We start from the raw sequence: 18,716 nt of genomic DNA, 5'->3' as shown, positions 1-18,716 counted from the left end.
ATTAGATCTCATAGAAGTAAGAAATTAAGATTAGATTAGAAAGTCGTACCTGTGCATTTACCGAATGAATTGATGAATGAATCGATGCTCTTCTCTCTTTGAATCTTGAATTTCTCTCTCTCTCTCTCTCTCTCTCTTTTACTCTCTCGACTTCTCTTTCTATGTTTCGAGAGTATCTCGATGTCTCCGTGTATACTATCTTTTGCTTGCTCCTACGATCTACGAGTACCACGAGAAGATCTTTTCCCTTCGAGACTGCGAGACTTTCACCTTTCACCTCGGTCGAGCACGATTCTTCGATTCTTTCCATTGACTTTTCGAACTCTAAATCAGCATTTTTTGAATCATGATTCTTCGATACACCGAAAAGGAATAAATATTATGCTGCATAGAAACGACGTTTTATTATCGAAAAAAGACGAACAATATATCCGTCATACAATATTCCACGAATGTTTTCTATTAAATGTTTTCGATTAATTAATTAAGAAGATCAAATAATTAAATTTCATTTCATCGATATTTATTATTACAATGTTTGTGATAAAATGATTTGAGTTTGTAAAAAAGAAGGATCGATCATATATCCAAACTATCAAAATGTTAATGATATAAAGTCATCTTAAAAAAAAAAAAGCAAAAAAAAAAAAAACAAAAAAATAAATATTAACTAAAAAAAATGAGAATATATTAAAACTATGCAATAATTTTAATCTTGTATATCTTGCATTCATTAAAAATGTTTTGAGTCGAGCCAACCACGAAAGTTACAACTAATGTTTCTCGTAACAATTGCGTAGAGCTATAAAAGGAACATTTACACGAATTACTATGAATTTCCGTGGATGAGTCCGTGACGATGATCATTTTACAAATATTTCGACCTACGTAAAAGCTCGTTAGAATTTGGCTTTTGTGGCAAATAGATATAAGCAATGTGAAAATGACTAAGTAGATATATACGTACGACTATAAGGTGCTCATAACGTTTTAACACTTTATTTATGACTTTCATTCGCTTAATACCGACTTTGCTATGATTTCACTTGCACAAACCATCCGTTCTCTCTTAATCGTTGCGAAATCGCGAACGAATTACCATGTCAAAATGCATCTTTTGCCAACGTACAATTTTTCTTTCGAGATCAAAGTACTCCTTTTGGAGTCTAAAATCTTACAATCTCATTTCACATTCTCTCTCTCTCTCTCTCTCTCTCTCTCTCTTTCTCTCTCTCATAATCTTTGTTCCTTATCCATTCACGAGATGCTCATTAAAAATAAGTTATCCTAACTCTTCTCGTTGTAAGTAACACTTCATAATCGGATATTTTCTCATAAAGTTTCGGGCCGATGGTTGAAAAGTAACTCGTAAGATAAAACTCGATGAGAAATCATTATCTAAATTTTTATGGTTTCCTGTACCATTGCCTTTGAAGGCTGACGTCAACCTTGAGAGGGATCCCAAGCGGAGATTTCATAACTATCGCTTTCTACTTTCGAACTCTGCAAGAGTCACGATCGTTGTCGCATCTTGAGAGTCCTTGAAAACCTTCGTCCCAATTCCTTTTTTCTTTGTTTTTTTATGAATCAAAAAACAAAGAAAAATGCGTTAAAAAATGTAATAATTTTGTCGAATGAAATAATATCGTATAAATAATCGTAAATAGGATATAATAGGATTCAATAATTTTATATCGCTATAGATTTAACTTGAAAAGTTGATACCTTTAATCCGATTAATGTCGATTACAGATAAGGGACGATGTGGCGCAGTACGACGTTACTCGTCGTAGCTGTTCTTGGAGCAACGATGGGTCAAGAATACATAGGACATGCCCTGTTCGTGAGAACGTCGGACGACGTCGTCGAAGCTGGTAAGGGAGTTATGGGAGGACTCGTCTCGAGTTCGCTTAGTGTCTCACGATCGATGAAGAGAAAGTAAAAAATAAAAATAAAAAGAATAAAGAGTAAAAGATATAAAAAAAAAAAAAAAAAAAAAAAAAAAAAAAAAATAAAAAAAAAAGAGAGAAAAAAGATAGAAAGGAAAGAGAAAGAAAGAAAGAAAGAAAGAAAGAAAGAAAGAAAGAAAGAAAAAAAAACGAGAAGCGACGAGAAGTGACAAATAAGTTGACCAAAAAAAAATCCTTTGAAATCCATTAGCACGCTCGAGAGTCCAGCGAGCCGCTCCAGCGTCGGCTGCAGACGTGATGGCACAAAATATCCTAGAGTGGATTCAAGGGATCTACCGACAGGGCGCACGTAAAAGTAGGTTCTCCTTTCGACGAGCGAGAGGATAACGGCGAGTTCTCTAAATCACGCATCATTACGCTATTCTCTTTTTTTCTCTCTTTCACACACACACACACACACACGCACACACTCTCACTCTCACTCTCACTCTCTCTCTCTCTCTCTCTCTCTCTCTCTCTCTCTCTCTCTCTCTCTCTCTCTCTCTCTCTCTCTCTCTCTCTCTCTCCATATTATAATGTATACGAGATAATAAACGAACGCTCGTTAATACGTACGTAGAGATACTCATCTAGCAAACCTATCAAAACTTCACGTTTATAATTTACACTCGACACATACGATGTAACACGTACACATACGAACGTGCTTCACCGTAGTTTGCTTATATTAACTATCAATAATAATTCTTCCATCTCAGCGATCATCGCGCCGATCTACAAGACGAATCGGACGCTCTTCAAAGACAAGGGAACATCCAAATCAACGTCTCGTTGCATTCTCGCGATATTTCCTTTCGTTTTATTCGATTTCCTTTATCCTTCGCATACTCGAGAATTATATGTGTGTATATATATATTTATACATATAATATATTGAGGATCGAAGCGATAATAAAAGAACAAGTATCTTCGTTCTCGATGAGTTTGTATCTTTTTTCAGTTCGCCAACAATCGGACAACGCCTACCTGCCACCGTATAGCACCCAGAGACCTCCGGAAAAGCCTCGACCTTTCCAGCCGGCAATCAACCAACAAGAATCGGCTTATTCTCCGAGTCAGAATGAAGTGACCAATTATCCTTATCAGAGACCGTCCTCCTTGTACACGCCAGCTAATGTACCTCATTCGTTACCTCCCAACATTGACACTTCTTCTCATGGTTTATCAACGGCCAGCACTCTCTACGGTTCACCTACCAGTTTACGTCCATCCTCTACTTACATCCCTCAAAATAATTATGGCAGTTCTCCGACGTTTAATCCGCGACCACCATCTTCCTACGTTCCGGCATCTTCTACCTTCCCTCCTTTCGGAGGTACAACCGGCCCTTCCAATTATCCATCCGCGGAAACGAGACCTGGAACTTTCCCTTCCTCGACGTCCTCGACGTCCCAATCGTCTACCTATTTGCCCCCGCAATATAGTGGCTTCCCGTCGAGCAATCCAAGGTACGCTAAAATGATTCTTCCTTTTAGCCTTTTAATAGCATCGCTCAGACTCGAAACGAGCTACTTTCCTATATTTCCTAAGCTTTATTGTCCCGGTACACGCGAGATCGGAATGGAAAAAAAGAAAAAAAAAAAAATAAGAAGAAGAAAGAAAGTACAGCATTGCATAAGCCGACTTTGAAAGAGTATTAAATGTTATTCAAGTTAAATCGACAATGCGATTGTTCTAGTCTGACGTAACCAGCAAGAAAATAAATGTTTAGCAATTATTTTCTTCTTTTGTCAATAGCACTCCAAGGCCACCGTCGACAGCATTACCACCAAAAGTCTCGCAACCAGTTGGTGGTTATCCTTCTCAACCAGGTGGTTTCTCGACGACGTATTTACCGCCAAAAACCAGCGCCTTTCCTTCCAGTACACCATCCTTCGGCTCCGCATCTCCATCAGCTGGTTATCCCTCTCCTGCTGGTTTTACAACCCCTTATGGATATACCTCTCAAAGACCAGGATTCTCATCGACCGGCACTGTATCGGGTAGTACATACGATTCGCAGGGTGGTTACGTTTCGCAGCCATCTCCTACACCCGGATTCCCTACACCTATCCCAACGGGCACCATAGACGGTTCCGCTGGTTATACTTATTCGACTCCTGGCGCCACGCCTTCCCCGCCATTCCCTACGCCCATTGGAACGCCGGGTATTAATACTGGTGGAGGAACAACGGGTCCTGGTGGGACTGGTACAACTGGGACCGCTGGGACCACTGGGACCGGTAAGATTTTATTGCTCTTTTTCTTCGCCTCCTTGCACCTTGTCTTTCAGTATTTTGTTTATCTTTCGTAACTACGTAGGCGTAACGCAGGTCGACGAGACCGACGATGATCTCAAACATCCACCCCATATTCATAATATCTCGGTCGAATGTGGGAAGACGATGATGACGATCAACATCGAATTCAATCGAGCATTCGACGGTGTGATTTATTCGAAGGTAATGTTATTACGTTATTGGTTAGTAAAAAAAAAAAAAAAAAAAAAGAAAAAGAAAAAAGAAAAAAGAGAAAGAGACAAAGAAAATCTTTTGTATTTTTAGGGCTTCTTCATGAATCCAGATTGTCGATACGTTGAAGAAAATTCTGGAAAAACTGAATATTCCTTCACGGTTAGCTTGGACTCTTGTGGTACACAATTCATCAATGACTTCGAGGGTGAGGCCGGTCAAGCCTATCTTGAAAATGTCTTGGTCTTGCAGGTTCGTTCTTCGCCATCTTAACAATGATCATTATGAATAGTTTGAACGGCGAATGGATTTATTCTTTTATTATCAGACATTCAAACTAAAATCTTTACAGAACGAGCCAGGGATACAAGAGGTTTGGGATACAGTGCGACGAGTACGTTGTCTTTGGGAGGGTAACATCAATAAGGCGCTTTCGGTAAATTTATCCGTAGATATGCTCAATCAGGAGATCGTGACGTTCAGCGGTGATACGGCGGTGGCTAAATTAGACATACAAATTGGAAAAGGTCCGTTCGCTCCGATAGCCGATGGATTGGTTAAAATTGGAGAGACCATGACATTGGTAGTAACCGTGGAAGGAGATCCTGCTTTCGATCTTCAGGTTAGTCTTGAATATATCTATACGATTGTCCAATTACGAAACTATAAAAAATATTTGATCAAAACGATAAGTCGGATAAAAATAATTCTGGTTAAGTAATTCGTCCATTTTGATTCTGTTTTCTAATCATTCGTGAAATAAAAATAACAAATTGAGAAATTATTTTACTCGATAATATTTATGTGTGCCTCAACAATTACTTTCATCTCGCTTATCGTTTTTACTAATTTTTAATGATCAAAATTTGGCACATTGACTAACTATTCCTATAGATACATAAATCATTGACGAATTGTTCCGTAGACGAATAAATAATCAAATCGTTTCTATTGTTTTGTCGTAAGTACACATTACACATTACTTTATTCTGTTGACGTAGGTACGCGATTGCGTTGCACGAGACGAGAGCTCTACTAACACCCTGCAGCTTACAGACGAACGTGGTTGCATACTTAAACCAAAATTATTTGGAGCATTTCAAAAAACAAACGATACGGGGAATACAGGTGCCTCGATTATAGCCTATGCATTTTTCCAAGCTTTTAAATTCCCCGATGTGATGGATTTATTCATCGAATGTAACGTGGAACTTTGTAAAACGGATTGTCAAGCTTGTCCAGAACCAAATCAAGTGCGTATTATAACTCTACTAATATATTATAGCTATACTAAAACGCATGCATACGTTTCATACAACATTCGTATATTTTCTGTTCTCTTTTTAGCAAATCGAACCAGGTAGAAGACGTCGCTCGGTATCTTATGCACCTTCGAACACGTCAATGGCACCACTATTGACAGATCCAGTTAGAGTTGGACGTGGTTTCAAAGTGATCATGCTGGATGACCTCAGTGCAGTCAGTAATCAAGTGTTGGAGAATATCGAAGAGTCGTCCTTTGTAAATGAAGTTTCGAAAGAGGAGAACATTTGCATGAGTAATAACGGTTTTTACGCTGCACTTTCACTCATGTTGGGTACACTCATTTTAATGACCGTTAGCGCAGCAGCGTTACATATAAAATTGCAAAGAATTTATAGGTCTAAATCCATCGATACGTAGTAAAATGTTTAATTTCTTTTTTTCCTCCCATAAGACAAATCGCGTGATTAGCACGAGCAACAAAAACAAAGTGAATTAATCAATCGACATAGCGATCGAAAGACTATCATTATAAACTAAGATTAATTTTCTCACATGGTATTTAATTTATAATCCAAAGTATTAGGAATGCAAAGAATTTCATAGTATATAATATGTTCAAAGTGCTCGCGTCCTGTTATTCGCGACGAGAGCGCATTAGAACAGCCATACGTTACATATCACTGATGACTCTACGGCATTTTACATGGCCGTTTTTGAATATATAATATGTACGATATGATACAATAAATTATGATACTCTTAGGTACACACCAATTTTGTCATTCCTTTATGATAATAAAAATGGCGTGTGTAACATAAATTATACAGGAATATTTACAATGTTTATTATAATGTAATATACAATGTCAAAAAACAAAAAAAAAAAAGAAAAAGAAAAAAGAGAGAGAGAGAGAGAGAGAGAGAGAAAACAAAAGAAAGGAAAAAGAACAAATCATTACTAAAAATGCATTACCGCAAACCCGATTTTATATCTCATTTATATATTATATCGATTAATGTCAATTCAACGAGTAGTTGTATTTTTGGTAAAACGCATCACATACAAATGTTCTCCTCTAACTTTCCTTTCTTTTACAACAGTTCCTACCATATCGAAACGTTTTAACATTTCTAGGATATAATTCGGATCATTTTCTTTAATAACAACGAGATAAAACATTCCAATATTCGATAATAATTTAGGAATGTGCGGAAATACTCGTTCCATAACTTCTCTCCCATGATTTCCACCGGCCCATGTTTTAAAAACTAATCTTTTCTCCGTAACTTCTTTGCTCTCCGTTAACACATACGGCGGATTGAATACAATAATATCGAACGTTTGCTCGTTACGTATATTATTTAATAAATCCATTTGTATAACATTTATATCAATCAAATTAATGTTACCGGTTCTTTTTGTACTTTTACACGCATTGGGATTAATATCAATCGCCAAGTAATAACTTTGACTATACTTATTCAATGCCATTGCCAATGCAGTTATGACTATACCAGATCCACTACCAATTTCTAAACAGACAACTGGTTTGATAACTTTCAAACACTCCAAATCGCTCTCCAAAGCGTCTATTAAGAGGAAAGAATCCTCTGCCGGTTCGTAAACAGTTTCAAGATCCTCGTCGGAGAGTTTTACTATAGGAGTATCCATTATCATTTAACAAGAAAGTTCAAAGAAACATATAAATCGATCGTATCCGAATTATTCCCTTTGTCAGGAATACAACGACAAGAGAATCTTTTAATGCGCTAATATTTAATTTTCTCCTCCTTCTTCTTTTTCTTGTATACTGGAAGTACTACTATACATAGAACTATGATCCAATAACGCCTTTCTCTTTGCCGTATTTCTTTCTACAGCCTGATGAAGTTTATTTATTCGTTCCTGAGTCGTTTGTAAGATGTTGCTTACAACTGTTATTTTTTGCTTAGCATTTATAAGCTTCTTAACGTAAGAGTCAGTCTCGAACGGGGACTGAAGAGCCTCGTTGATTCTCGTTAATACATCTGTCAGTGATTCAATACGCTGCTTCAATTCTATCTGACATATTCTACAAGAGAGTAAAAAAATAATATCTTCGATTCGAATTTAAGAAATCCTAAGATTTCTCTTGCTCTACGAGCGGACATATAGGTTATATAAACATTTAACTAAAGATTCGTATACCTAGTAGCACGAATTCTTTCATCCAACTGATCGACGGTTGGCTTCAGTAAACTCATTAAACCTTCTGTCAGAGCATCCCTAGTTGGATTTTCACAAAAATCATCTATTTTGTCATCTATAGATGTGTTATCGCTCGCGGTATCTACATCCATAGCAGGAGGTGTTGATTCCTCTGTCGACATAATTTAATTTTGATCGGTCTTCTCAACTGGGAATATCAGAATAAATTTCTGAATCGGATTAAATTATTCAACTTTCTCATAAAATTGTAACTATTTATAAAATATTTACCATCTCACGTATGTCAAAATGGACACGAAATAAATTAACCAATAGACTTTCTAATCAATAGGAAGTTTTTTTTTCATCTCCCGCCATCTAACGGGGAATTTGGCAAACTCGATCAGGACGCCTAGTAAATATCGTAAGCAATGAAATTTTACGGACTGGCTGATAAATTTTCTTGAGCATACGCATCAAGAAAATTTTCTCTTCGTGATTCAATTGAAACTGTACAGTGCAGTTGTTGCGGTATGGCTGACATGGGCTTAAGTTTAGATGACATAATTAAAAAGACTAAACCTTCAGGCATGAGAAACAGAACAGGGTAATGAATTTTTCATAAATCGTTTATTAAAATTTCTTTTTCGTCCTATATTAATAATCGATATTAACCTTAAAGAGATGTACGATATCTCGGAAGAAAAAAAAAAATTCCTCTGTCTCTTCAATCAGTATGATGTATCATTTTTAAATTCTTATTGATTGTGAAACGTTTTACTAAGTTAGATACATATTTCAAGGTCTATGGTATATTGGAGATAAAGAAAAAAGAAAGAAAAGGAAAAAAAAACACTTACTTTTCTCATAATACATGATATCCTTTTCAAAGAGATATCATTTCATCTTATAATTAATTTATTTGAATTTTTATTACGTCAATGGTGTGCTATGAAGAATTTTATTTTTATTCGTTTAATTTATTACTTACAGTGCCCGTCGAGGCTTCAACAGAGGATCACGCGCCAATGGTTCCATAAGGGGTCGTGGCGCCCATGCTCTCACAGATGCACGTTTCAAGATAATACAAAAGAATCGTGAGAAACTTACGGATGCTAGAGATAAGCTTGCAGAGATCGCTAAACAAAGTGATGCAAGATTGAAATTAGATAAAATACGAGCCTCACATTTGAAAAGGATAGAAACTCAAGTTCCTGGAATATCACGGAAAACTGGTAGAAATGGTAGGCTTTCCTTGTCGACTAATAAAATTCCACCTATGATGCCGCATGTAATGCCACCAAACAACTATATGCCACCACCATCTAGAACGATAGGTTACAGACCCCCTTCTCTAGCAGAATCTCACTATTCTGGTGATATGCCAATTGATTATAATGACGGTATGAATTTTCTATAAAATGGTATGTGTCTGTATATTATATAATAATATTTATTCCATATATTATTCCCTTATAGATTATGCAGTAGATATTATGCCTTTAAGACGAACTGTCAACAATGATTACGCGCCAACGCCTCCACCACCACCTCCAGTGTTCAGTATTAAACCTTCGTCTCCGTACACATGGGTAAAACCAACGGGTAATAATGTAACAAGGATTGTACCGTCTCGTAAATCCGATGTCGAGAGAGAAAGGGAAAGAGTGAGAGATTATAAAATTATGACGCATCCATTTATGGTGAGTAAAAAAAAAAAAAAAAGCAAAATATCGAAGGAATCGATCGTATGTCTATCAGATATTTGTCAAAATAATACTTACTTTATATTATTAGACAAAGACTGTATCTCCACCTTATAAGGAAGACTGGTCCTTCGGCACAAAATCACGGTAATTATTTGAGGACGATAAAAATTGTGAATACTTCGTTTCTCTCTCTTCCTTTTAACTCTTTTTTTTGTCTTTTGTTTTTTTCATTGTAGGACTATCTTAGCTGAAGATTCAATCGATTCGAAGTATTACGAGCCCAGAAGTCAAAGAGATATAGGAGTAAAATCACGTCTTGATTCAATTCCAAGTAAATCAAGAACAATGGATCATTTATCTCGACCCAAAACTAGTTCGAGTTCGTCGAGTCAATCAACCGGTTACAGAATCGTAGTATCTAACTTGCAAGCTAATGTTACTCAAGAGGATATAAAGGAATTATTCGAGGATGTGGGAGAATTGCTTATTTCTAGATTAGTACGTCCAGGAACTGCAGAAGTTATATACAAAACATTAAAGGATGCTACTAAAGCGGTGGAAACTTATCACAATAGACAATTGGATGGTCATCCGATGAAATGTTTACTCGTTAATCCTAGACCAAAAAATAATCCAACTGGTCCAGCTGTCAGATCAATTTCGGAGTAAGTTTATTTACGAGCGTTTTAAGAAAAAAAAAAAAAAAAAAAAAAAAAACTTACTATCGATAATGAAACATACCTTATTCTGTTCCTCTTTTAGTTCAAGACGAAGCGTTAGTTCGAGTTACGTACAACCAAGTTTAGGAGCCGTTCATCGTGCATTATTTGATGATCCTAATTAAATGTATCGGACTTGTACGTGAGGTATTCATATAAAAATTTTAATTATAATGCAACGGCGGTGCATAATATTAGTAAAAAAAGAAAAGAAAAGAAAAAAAAAATAAACAAACAAACAAACAAACAAACAAAAAAAAAAAAAGAATAAAGCAAGAGAAAAGAGTTGACGAAGATATGAAATTAAAGTGACATGAGTGTTGCTTGAATTTTTTTATGTATTAAATTAAATCAAAATAAAATTCGATATCGCGAGCAAATTTATTAGAGAAACAAGAATTTCATTGTTTCATAATTCATTATTCATTAATTGTAATCTCTCTCGAGCGAATCATGGTTTGAAATTGGAATTGTGTTTAGTAATCGAAGATCATTATTATGCCCTATTTCGTTGTATAATAAAAAGAAGAAATAAAATAATAAAACATATGTATGTATGTATGATCTTCTCGGGTTTTCTTCTTTCTTTTTCTTCTTCTTTTAATTTAAATAAAAATGTCTTTTACTAACATTCTAAAACTCTTATTATAAATACGCCGTATAGGTTCTTGTACATAATAACGCAAAGGTAGAGGAATATAGGTTTGCACCGACAAAGAATTTATTAGATTCTTACAAGACGACGACGATGACGATGATGACAACGATGATGATGATGATGATGATGATGATAACGATGACGGTAATGTTGATGATCTCATAATATCATAGACCGTTAATTATTTAAATATAAAAGCTAACATACCGCGCGTACATGCAAGTCCTTTCATGCACAAGAAACTCTCTCATGGGTAATCTCTCACATAAGTCTAAAAACTTGTCGAAATATTGTAATATTTTTACGATTACAATTTGATGTAACAAATGGCACGTTAGTTGTTTTAGCACTTATGCATTTTGAGACGGGGTTAATTCTTGAAATTTAACGGAACTCGAGCGTAAATGTCTTTTCTTTTTTCTACTTTCCTTTTTTTATCATGCCCCCTGGGTCGATGGAATGTTCATTCGATAAAAATTAATTAATAAATTATTTGAAATGTCACGTGTGCCGGGATCTCGTAAAAACGAACTTTATGAAAATAGGCGATATAGATACAAAAGATACTTAAAAATTAATACTAACCGCTATTCTCTCTAATACGACACAGTTATTACATAATCGATCAAAATATATATTTACAAAGTGTACCTATAATTTAAAATTGTTTTCTTCAATACTGTACCATCACACGAATATGAAATAAGTTAAGTTCTTCTTTTAATACGCTCCTTTATTCTAAACCTAATGAACCTTTGAACATAATCTCACTTGGTTTTCATATAGAAAAAGAAATCTCTTTCTTAAACCATTTCATGTTTGTCTTTTTTTTCTCTCTTTGTTTTTTCTATGTGTATGTATGTATGTATGTATTTATGTATGTATGTATGTATGTATGTATGTATGTATGTATGTATGTATGTATGTATGTATGTATGTATGTATGTATGTATGTATGTATGTATGATGTATGTATGTATGTATGTATGATGTATGTATGTATGTATGTATGTATGTATGTGTGTATGTGCGTGTGAGCGCGCATGTGTGTGTTTCGGCGAGTTATAATAATTTAACTTCTATGATGATTCGCTTTGGACTTGTTTGGCATTCTAAGAACCTCGGCATAAGACAATTCGAGACGTTTTAATTTAGCGACTTCTTCGGAGGCTGTGCTAGGTTTATATTCGCTATATTCGAAGGAATGACTATTTTGCTCCGTTGCGTTACGATTTACGAACGTTTGCGATTTTCTAACTGTATTTGGCGATTCTCTCGTTTTCGATTGATTATATTGAGAGCTATTATTCCAAACGTTAGTACCTTCATGTTCGACCGGAGTCAAAGCTCTAAATCTTCGTCTACCGCCGCCGCTATTAGATTTGCCTTGGACGAAAGTAGGATTCGTAGTTGGCACAATGTTCGGTGTTTTTGGCCGTTCGTTAAATGCCAACTTTTTCGCAGGATTCTTCTTCGCGGACGACCTATTCTTTTTAACGTGTACATTTACGGAAACGAAATCGAGCTTGGTCGCTCTATTATCCAACGTCTTCTCGGTCTTACCAATATCAGATTGAGATTTATCGTTAGTTTCTTTCTTTGTAGATTCTTTTGACGTTATTGGCGTTTGCATTTTATAAGGTGGCTCCGAGACAACCGAAGAAATGACCGAGGACATGATACTTTGATTATCATCCGTTGTCTCGCTTGGTACATCGTCTTGTCCAAGATTCGTACTATCATTACGATTTTCTGAATGAGCACTATCATTGCCACTGCTATTCGTTTGATCATCCAACAAAGGTAACTTTTCACCTTCGTCCTTTGCCTCGGCAGCTCGCTTCAATACACGAAAGATCTCGCTAAAAATTTGTCTATATTCCGGGGTCTTTCTAAATCTACTTTCGAATGGACTGTTATCATCATAAATGCTAAATTTGCAATCCTCGCCGTCGGCAATCGAACAGAGAAATGAACCGGGTCTACCATCTGTTTGCGTTGCCTTATTACTTGTTTCATCCGAGAAACCGGAAGACGATGTTTCCGCCTCGGAAAAATCTGTCGGTGTTGCGGAAAATGCTTTTTTCCCAATATTATCTCCTTTACCGCGTCTACCGCCACCTGCATTATTACCGATCATTCCAGACTTTATTCCACCTTCCTGTTGTAATTCGTTCTCCGTTGATGGATTCTGGAAACAATTGTACTCCCCTGACATTTCGAGTTCTTCTTGAAGCGACATACAACCACCGATCGTTGGAATACTGTTCTTTCTACGAGGTGCCGATAATCTCTGGACTTCCAATAACGCTTGATACTTTTCGACCAATTCTCTGTACGGGTTGGTATTTACCTCGCTCGTCACTCCTGTCTTGTTGTTGTTGCAAGTTTCCTGCGAAAATAAGTCTTTCGTATATACGCGTGAAATGATTACAAAAAAAAAAAAAAAAAAAAAAAAAAGAAAGAAAAGAAAGAAAGAGATAAAAAAAAAAATTGATAGAGAAAATAAAAAATAAACTTAGACAACATTTTTTTTCTAACTATAAAAAGAAAAAAAAGAAAAAAGAATTATTTTCCTTTCGTTAATACTGTACGAATCGATACGAAAGTAATCGACTAGAAATCTTTTTTTTTTTTTTTCTTATATCACTTTAAGTTAATGCACATATATTTTCTTTCATTTGCATGTTTTATACGTAAATCTTTTTTTCTTTTTGCTCGAAGGAAAAAAAAAAAAGAAAATATTATTTTCATGGTTTCTCGGATAAAAGATTGGAAAGGTTTAGGAAACCGCCAGATTTATAGGATATTAAAAAAATACAATGGCATCTTTTCCAAAAATATATATTTTATTTAAGATCATATAAATCTGGCACACTTATACATTGTACAAGATATGATTTTTCTTTTTTTTTCTTTCCCCCCCCCCCCTTTTTTTTCCTTTTCTTAACACACAAAATCGACTAGAAGTACTACTAAGTTATTGTTACATTAAAATCATGCTCGAAATGATAACGTAATAAAATTACGAAGTACGTAACAAAGCGAAAAAAAGTATTTATTATATTTAGAATTAATTAAAACAATATTCAAAATGAATTTCAATAATTATTTATCAATTGTGCACGAGCTAATAATTTATTATTATCGAAATAATTAATTATACGAAATAATCAACGCGAAAGATTATATTAAAGCTTAATTAATTAAAACTAATTTGTTAATCATTTATAAAATGATGCAGTCTTTTCGTTTTCTTTGGAAATAAGATAGAAAATTACGTTAAAGTAAATAAAAAAAATACAAGATAATGGATTTAACCTACCTATCTAGAAGTTCGTAAAAAATCATGCACGTTTATTATTTATTTACATAACAAATTTTATCTTTTACTCAATGTTTTTTCCTCTCTATATCGTATTTCAATGCTAGAAAAGTTGTTCTAAAAATTAAAACAAAAAGATATATATATATATACCGTTCGTCAGTTTATGCTTTCGTTACTTACTTAAAACGTAAGTGCTCAATTATAATTCATCACTCTATTTAATCCCTAACTTTGATATATCATTAACTCGTTCACGTGTGTAAAAAATGTAATCCTAAATAGATTTTCAATTACATTTCCACTTCGGAATCGAATTATGAGATTAACAATAGCGTTTAAGCTCTATCCATCAGAAATAAAAATAAAAAGGAAGAAAAAAACATTTTTAATCAAGATCAACTAAAGTTTGTACCATGGAAAGCTAATAACGAAGAGTTAAAAGAACAAAAGATTTTTCTTCGTAATTTCAACGTAATCTCGTTATTTATATCATATTATATATATGATATATAATTTTATAAAGAATTTGTACGTATTATTTAGAATGTCATATATACAATATTATAATATATAAATTCTATAATATTATATATAATATATTTAATTATGCTTTATCCTAAAGATAAAAGAAGCCAAAAGAAAATCCATAGAAAATTAAGCCTTTTTCAATGAACATTGATCTAATCGTACTATGTAGATACGATGTCGATGAATAAAAAAAAAAACAAAAAAAAACAAAAAAAAAAAAACAAGAAAGAAATAATATTTCTAAGCAGAAAACGCAGGCATGCTACTACATTTGCAATCGATATAAAAAGCGCAAATGAAAAAATTTTGATGTAACGTAATAAAAGTAGCAATTAGATCGAACGTTGAACGTTTTAAAGCTTTTTCTCTATCAATGATTTATAAACAATGAACGTGTGAATGTGTTTGTGTATTGTGTGACAATCGAATTCAGATGGACACGATGAGCAAAATAATAATACGACTTCCTATGGATTAGTTCATTGTTATTTTTCTTTCTCAAATGTCCAAATTTTCTCTTTCTTAGAAGAAATTAACGAGAGATTACGAAAGAATAAACGAAGAAAATAAACTATATATCCCGATTTACTATATATTATGTTATATCCTAAATAATTAAAAGTGACCAGACGTTTCGGATTTGAGTTGTTGTTTGTCCCTCATTAAAAATTATCCTGGAAAGGACTAATTGACTCAAAATCAATCGATTTGAATAATAAAAATTAAAAAAAAAAAAAAAATAAAAAAAAAAAATAAAACAAAAAAATAGAAAAAAAAACAGCAAAGATTAACAAAGAAAGATTGAAATAAAATCTGAAAAAAATAATCCAAAAGAATTTAATTTTTCTTTGCCTAATTTTATATCCCCGAAATGTGTTAAAAATCATATCTCTAAATAATTTTTCTCCGAATATACAACGGTAATAATTTTCTTAATATAAACAATGGTATCCGAAATGGTTTCAGTAGCAACGGTATGACGCATTCGTCTTTGATGTAAGTTATCGTGTCGTAAACGATATGCATCAGTGACGGTGCGTTCCATATATAAGTGAAAATCCTCCATAACAGGCAAACAAATTCTTTACGTTCTTTTTTCGCGCTGCTTTTCGTTAACTTTGTTGGGATCGATTCCTAAAGCAAATAAAAGTGAATATTACTTAATTTAAGCATAAGATACGAGCATTAAAAGAGAGAGAAAGAGAGAAAAAGAGAGAGAGATGCATCTAAAAAAAGAAATATATTTCATCCAATTAAGTTCAATTGACTTTTTCCAATTACTTGTCATGCTTATATAACCGATTTTGTTGAGTCGATCGTTGCGAAAAAATAAAAAAAGATAAAAAAAAAAAAAAAAAAAAAAAATGAAGAAACAAAAAAGAAAGAAATAGAATGAAATTGCAATTAACATACACGTATTACTGTATTACTGTATGTATGACTGTCCGTCAAATGTAACAATCGAGATTATTATAACAATAATATTCACGAAGTATAAGAAAGTAAAGTCATGTATTCATGTGTAAGATGAAAATAAAAAAATATTCACTTCCGCGTACTAAAGATTTCTTTTTGTTCCATGCAGAAAGTTTAAAATGCAATTTCTACGTTTCAATGTATGGAACTAACGTAACGATAAAAAAAGAAAGCGAGTATGTGTGTATACGGACCAGCATCCTAAACTTTGAATTAATGAAATAAATACATTCATGCCTGTACGGAGCGATAACGAATGTGGCCTGTAAATACTAAATGAAATCTAACATTTACCTGTACAACTGGTTCAGGATCAGTTTGTTCGTTAATGAGCGAACCTGCAATACTAATGTCATCGTACTCCTCTCCATCCAGAACGGATAATTCATCATGATTTCTGGTGTCCATTCCACGAAGGCAACGTCCGCATAATTGGCCCCGTCTAAAAATGGATTTAATATATTAATATATTTAATGGATTAAAATAGGTTAAAATTTGTATTAATTAAAAAAAAGAAAAAAAAAAAAAGTTCCAATCATGTAGGTTATTTTAAAAATGAGAGAACACACCTAACTTCCTCGAGGGTATTTATTTCATCTTGCAAATTCTTCACGTCCTGTGCTTTGCTACGCCAAAAAGTTAATTGCTCTTCCAAAGTACTATTCTCTTGTAACAATGTTGTCAATTGTTGACCAAGCTCAGCAACTTTTTTTTGTTCTCTAGCTCTTTGACTACGAGCTTCTTGTAATTGAATTAATAGATCCGTCAGTTCTTCTTCGTTCGAGGCTGTCGTTACAGGTTGTTGTAAATTAGAATCATTATTGATTTCTTGAAAAACATTCGGTGAGCTCGGGGCAGCGCTCTGTCAAAATATTACAGTTTTGTATATAATATGTATGCTTTTTTGTACGTATATGTATAATATGAAATTGACATGTCGGATAATAATCGATTCGGAAGAATTTATTTGTTATAATAAATTTATACCTGTCGTATACTGCCACCAGGCGTTACCGCTGCTTTCCAAGAAACTGATTGCATTTGAACGACGGCAGGATTTTGATTTGCTGTTTGCTGACGAAGCAATACTTCTCTCTGTGATGTAAGATCGTCGATTTTCTTTTGAAGTTCCTCGCATCGTGTCTCGAGATTTTCAATGGTTAAGCTTTGACTAAAAATAAATGTGATTAAAAATTTATTTCTTCCTTATTATATTATTATTATTATTATTATTATTATTATTATTATTACTATTATCATAGAAATGTGTGACATATTATAAATTATGTTGCTCTGTCATAGAAATATCAAGTATAGTTTCGTTGTCGCTATCTCGTATGCATAAATAAAATCAAGTGTCGTATTCGTAAAAATTTTCAAAATGAAATATAACAATATAATAATATAAGACATACAATGGAGAACGTATAAATATAAACATACTTTTTTATTAGCTTTTTATCGCCAGTATTCTCGACGACCAGACGATGATTGGCACGCTCCAAATCTTGTATACTGACTTCTAATTGTTCGTAAATCTTAAGACGCGAATCATTGACTTCCCTCAATGCAGCAGTTTGCTTCTTCATATACTATAAAATAATTAATTATGCAATAATTAATTTAATCGTATATCCATAATTGATGTAAGAAAAAAAAAAAAAGGAAGAAAGAAAAAAGAAAAAAGAAAACAGGCAAATCTTCGAAGAAATTTACTTCTATTTCTTGCGCTTGTTCCTCGATCGTGGACTGATGAATTTTGATTATATTCTCGAGTTCCTTATTCCGTTCTAACAAAGTCTTGCCAAGTTCCGCTGCTAATTGAAGATCTGAAATGAAATAAATATATAAATAAACATAAGCACATTAGTCGTTTATATTCAATTAACAAGCGTATAAACGTGCTATTATTTTATTTTTCTATACGTCGTTATAGACATCCTGTTTTGTTTATGAATCTTATAAATAATACACTTATAACATGTGCGCTTGGGAAAAGTTTCAATGACGTATTCAAGCACTTGCCATGGGCAAATTTATTCGTTAAAAAAAAGAAAAAAAAAAAAAGAAAAAAAAAGAAAAGAAGAAAAAGAAAAAAAAAAAAAAAAAAAAAAGAGGAAAGAAAAATAATGACCTTGCGAGGGAAATGGAAATGTATGTACATACATAAAACAAAGTCTCAAATGGTTGAACTTTTAAGTCCAAAGAGTGATAATCTTTTTTCCTTATAGAACGAAACGATTCCCTCTATCGAAGTAAGTATTTTTATCAAGACGAGAACGGAAATCGTTTGAAAAGTTTTTAACGATCGTAAAATTAATTTCGCATCTTAAATCGAACGTTATCGATCGATTTGATATTCATTGGGATCCAAAGATCGACGACATACATACGTATTTCTAATATATATCAGTAAAAAATTT

The 18,716-nt window shown here is 33.7% G+C and overlaps 5 protein-coding genes across 12 annotated transcripts in view; 2 read left to right on the top strand and 3 right to left on the bottom strand.

Moving 5' to 3' along the window:
* Nucleotides 1–1,758: 1,758 nt before the first annotated feature.
* On the top strand, nt 1,759–7,093 carry LOC124954886. Its single transcript, XM_047508485.1, has 9 exons — nt 1,759–1,874; nt 2,161–2,265; nt 2,911–3,418; nt 3,708–4,192; nt 4,272–4,411; nt 4,514–4,672; nt 4,773–5,042; nt 5,422–5,673; nt 5,768–7,093. Exons 1-9 carry the CDS (start codon nt 1,763–1,765, stop codon nt 6,101–6,103), a joined length of 2,367 nt encoding a protein of 788 aa, XP_047364441.1. The 5' UTR covers nt 1,759–1,762; the 3' UTR covers nt 6,104–7,093.
* Nucleotides 4,724–7,364, bottom strand: LOC124954883 (methyltransferase N6AMT1). The gene has a single exon (XM_047508479.1). It carries the CDS (start codon nt 7,362–7,364, stop codon nt 6,711–6,713), a length of 654 nt encoding a protein of 217 aa, XP_047364435.1. The 3' UTR covers nt 4,724–6,710.
* Nucleotides 7,365–7,463: 99 nt separating this feature from the next.
* Nucleotides 7,464–8,301, bottom strand: LOC124954885 (SNAPIN protein homolog). Of its 4 annotated transcripts, none has more exons than XM_047508483.1 (3): nt 8,166–8,301; nt 7,875–8,046; nt 7,464–7,758 (listed from the first exon to the last, which is right to left on the bottom strand). In XM_047508483.1, exons 2-3 carry the CDS (start codon nt 8,024–8,026, stop codon nt 7,464–7,466), a joined length of 447 nt encoding a protein of 148 aa, XP_047364439.1. In that variant the 5' UTR covers nt 8,027–8,046; nt 8,166–8,301. The 4 variants fall into 4 exon arrangements, with proteins under 4 accessions (XP_047364439.1, XP_047364437.1, XP_047364438.1 ...); XM_047508481.1 differs by having other exon boundaries at nt 7,875–8,082; nt 8,166–8,237; XM_047508482.1 differs by having other exon boundaries at nt 7,875–8,104; nt 8,166–8,184.
* Nucleotides 8,302–8,326: 25 nt separating this feature from the next.
* Nucleotides 8,327–11,749, top strand: LOC124954882. Of its 2 annotated transcripts, XM_047508478.1 has the most exons (7): nt 8,327–8,481; nt 8,868–9,277; nt 9,354–9,577; nt 9,672–9,727; nt 9,820–10,248; nt 10,346–10,449; nt 10,967–11,749. In XM_047508478.1, exons 1-6 carry the CDS (start codon nt 8,408–8,410, stop codon nt 10,425–10,427), a joined length of 1,275 nt encoding a protein of 424 aa, XP_047364434.1. In that variant the 5' UTR covers nt 8,327–8,407; the 3' UTR covers nt 10,428–10,449; nt 10,967–11,749. The 2 variants fall into 2 exon arrangements, with proteins under 2 accessions (XP_047364434.1, XP_047364433.1); XM_047508477.1 differs by lacking the exon at nt 10,967–11,749 and having other exon boundaries at nt 10,346–10,859.
* Nucleotides 11,750–11,927: 178 nt separating this feature from the next.
* LOC124954881 overlaps nt 11,928–18,716 on the bottom strand; it is a 49,315-nt gene continuing 42,526 nt past the window's right edge. For all 4 annotated transcript variants that reach the window (XM_047508475.1, XM_047508476.1, XM_047508474.1 and 1 more), the window contains 6 exons: nt 18,010–18,122; nt 17,737–17,885; nt 17,281–17,464; nt 16,863–17,155; nt 16,587–16,734; nt 11,928–13,352 (listed from right to left, as the gene is read on the bottom strand). In XM_047508475.1, coding sequence (XP_047364431.1) covers nt 12,033–13,352; nt 16,587–16,734; nt 16,863–17,155; nt 17,281–17,464; nt 17,737–17,885; nt 18,010–18,122 — 2,207 coding nt within the window. In that variant the 3' untranslated portion in view covers nt 11,928–12,032. The remainder of the gene's footprint in view (nt 13,353–16,586; nt 16,735–16,862; nt 17,156–17,280; nt 17,465–17,736; nt 17,886–18,009; nt 18,123–18,716) is intronic.

Source organism: Vespa velutina, chromosome 16 (genome assembly GCF_912470025.1).
Source record: "Vespa velutina chromosome 16, iVesVel2.1, whole genome shotgun sequence".
NCBI classification, from domain to species: Eukaryota; Metazoa; Arthropoda; class Insecta; order Hymenoptera; family Vespidae; genus Vespa; species Vespa velutina.
This window is presented reverse-complemented; position numbering and strand designations above follow the sequence as displayed.

What these genes read in the sequence shown, in the direction of transcription:
- LOC124954883 (XM_047508479.1), bottom strand. Translation starts at nt 7,364, where the DNA reads ATGATAATGGATACTCCTATAGTAAAACTCTCCGACGAGGATCTTGAA.
- LOC124954882 (XM_047508478.1), top strand. Translation starts at nt 8,408, where the DNA reads ATGGCTGACATGGGCTTAAGTTTAGATGACATAATTAAAAAGACTAAA. An exon ending in GGCATGAGAAACAGAACAGG is followed by an intron (nt 8,482 to 8,867) that starts GTAATGAATTTT and finishes TATTACTTACAG; the next exon opens with TGCCCGTCGAGGCTTCAACA. An exon ending in GCCAATTGATTATAATGACG is followed by an intron (nt 9,278 to 9,353) that starts GTATGAATTTTC and finishes ATTCCCTTATAG; the next exon opens with ATTATGCAGTAGATATTATG.
- LOC124954885 (XM_047508481.1), bottom strand. Translation starts at nt 8,056, where the DNA reads ATGTCGACAGAGGAATCAACACCTCCTGCTATGGATGTAGATACCGCG. An exon ending in GAAAGAATTCGTGCTACTAG is followed by an intron (nt 7,759 to 7,874) that starts GTATACGAATCT and finishes ACTCTCTTGTAG; the next exon opens with AATATGTCAGATAGAATTGA.
- LOC124954886 (XM_047508485.1), top strand. Translation starts at nt 1,763, where the DNA reads ATGTGGCGCAGTACGACGTTACTCGTCGTAGCTGTTCTTGGAGCAACG. An exon ending in ACGGTGTGATTTATTCGAAG is followed by an intron (nt 4,412 to 4,513) that starts GTAATGTTATTA and finishes TTGTATTTTTAG; the next exon opens with GGCTTCTTCATGAATCCAGA. An exon ending in AAAATGTCTTGGTCTTGCAG is followed by an intron (nt 4,673 to 4,772) that starts GTTCGTTCTTCG and finishes AAATCTTTACAG; the next exon opens with AACGAGCCAGGGATACAAGA.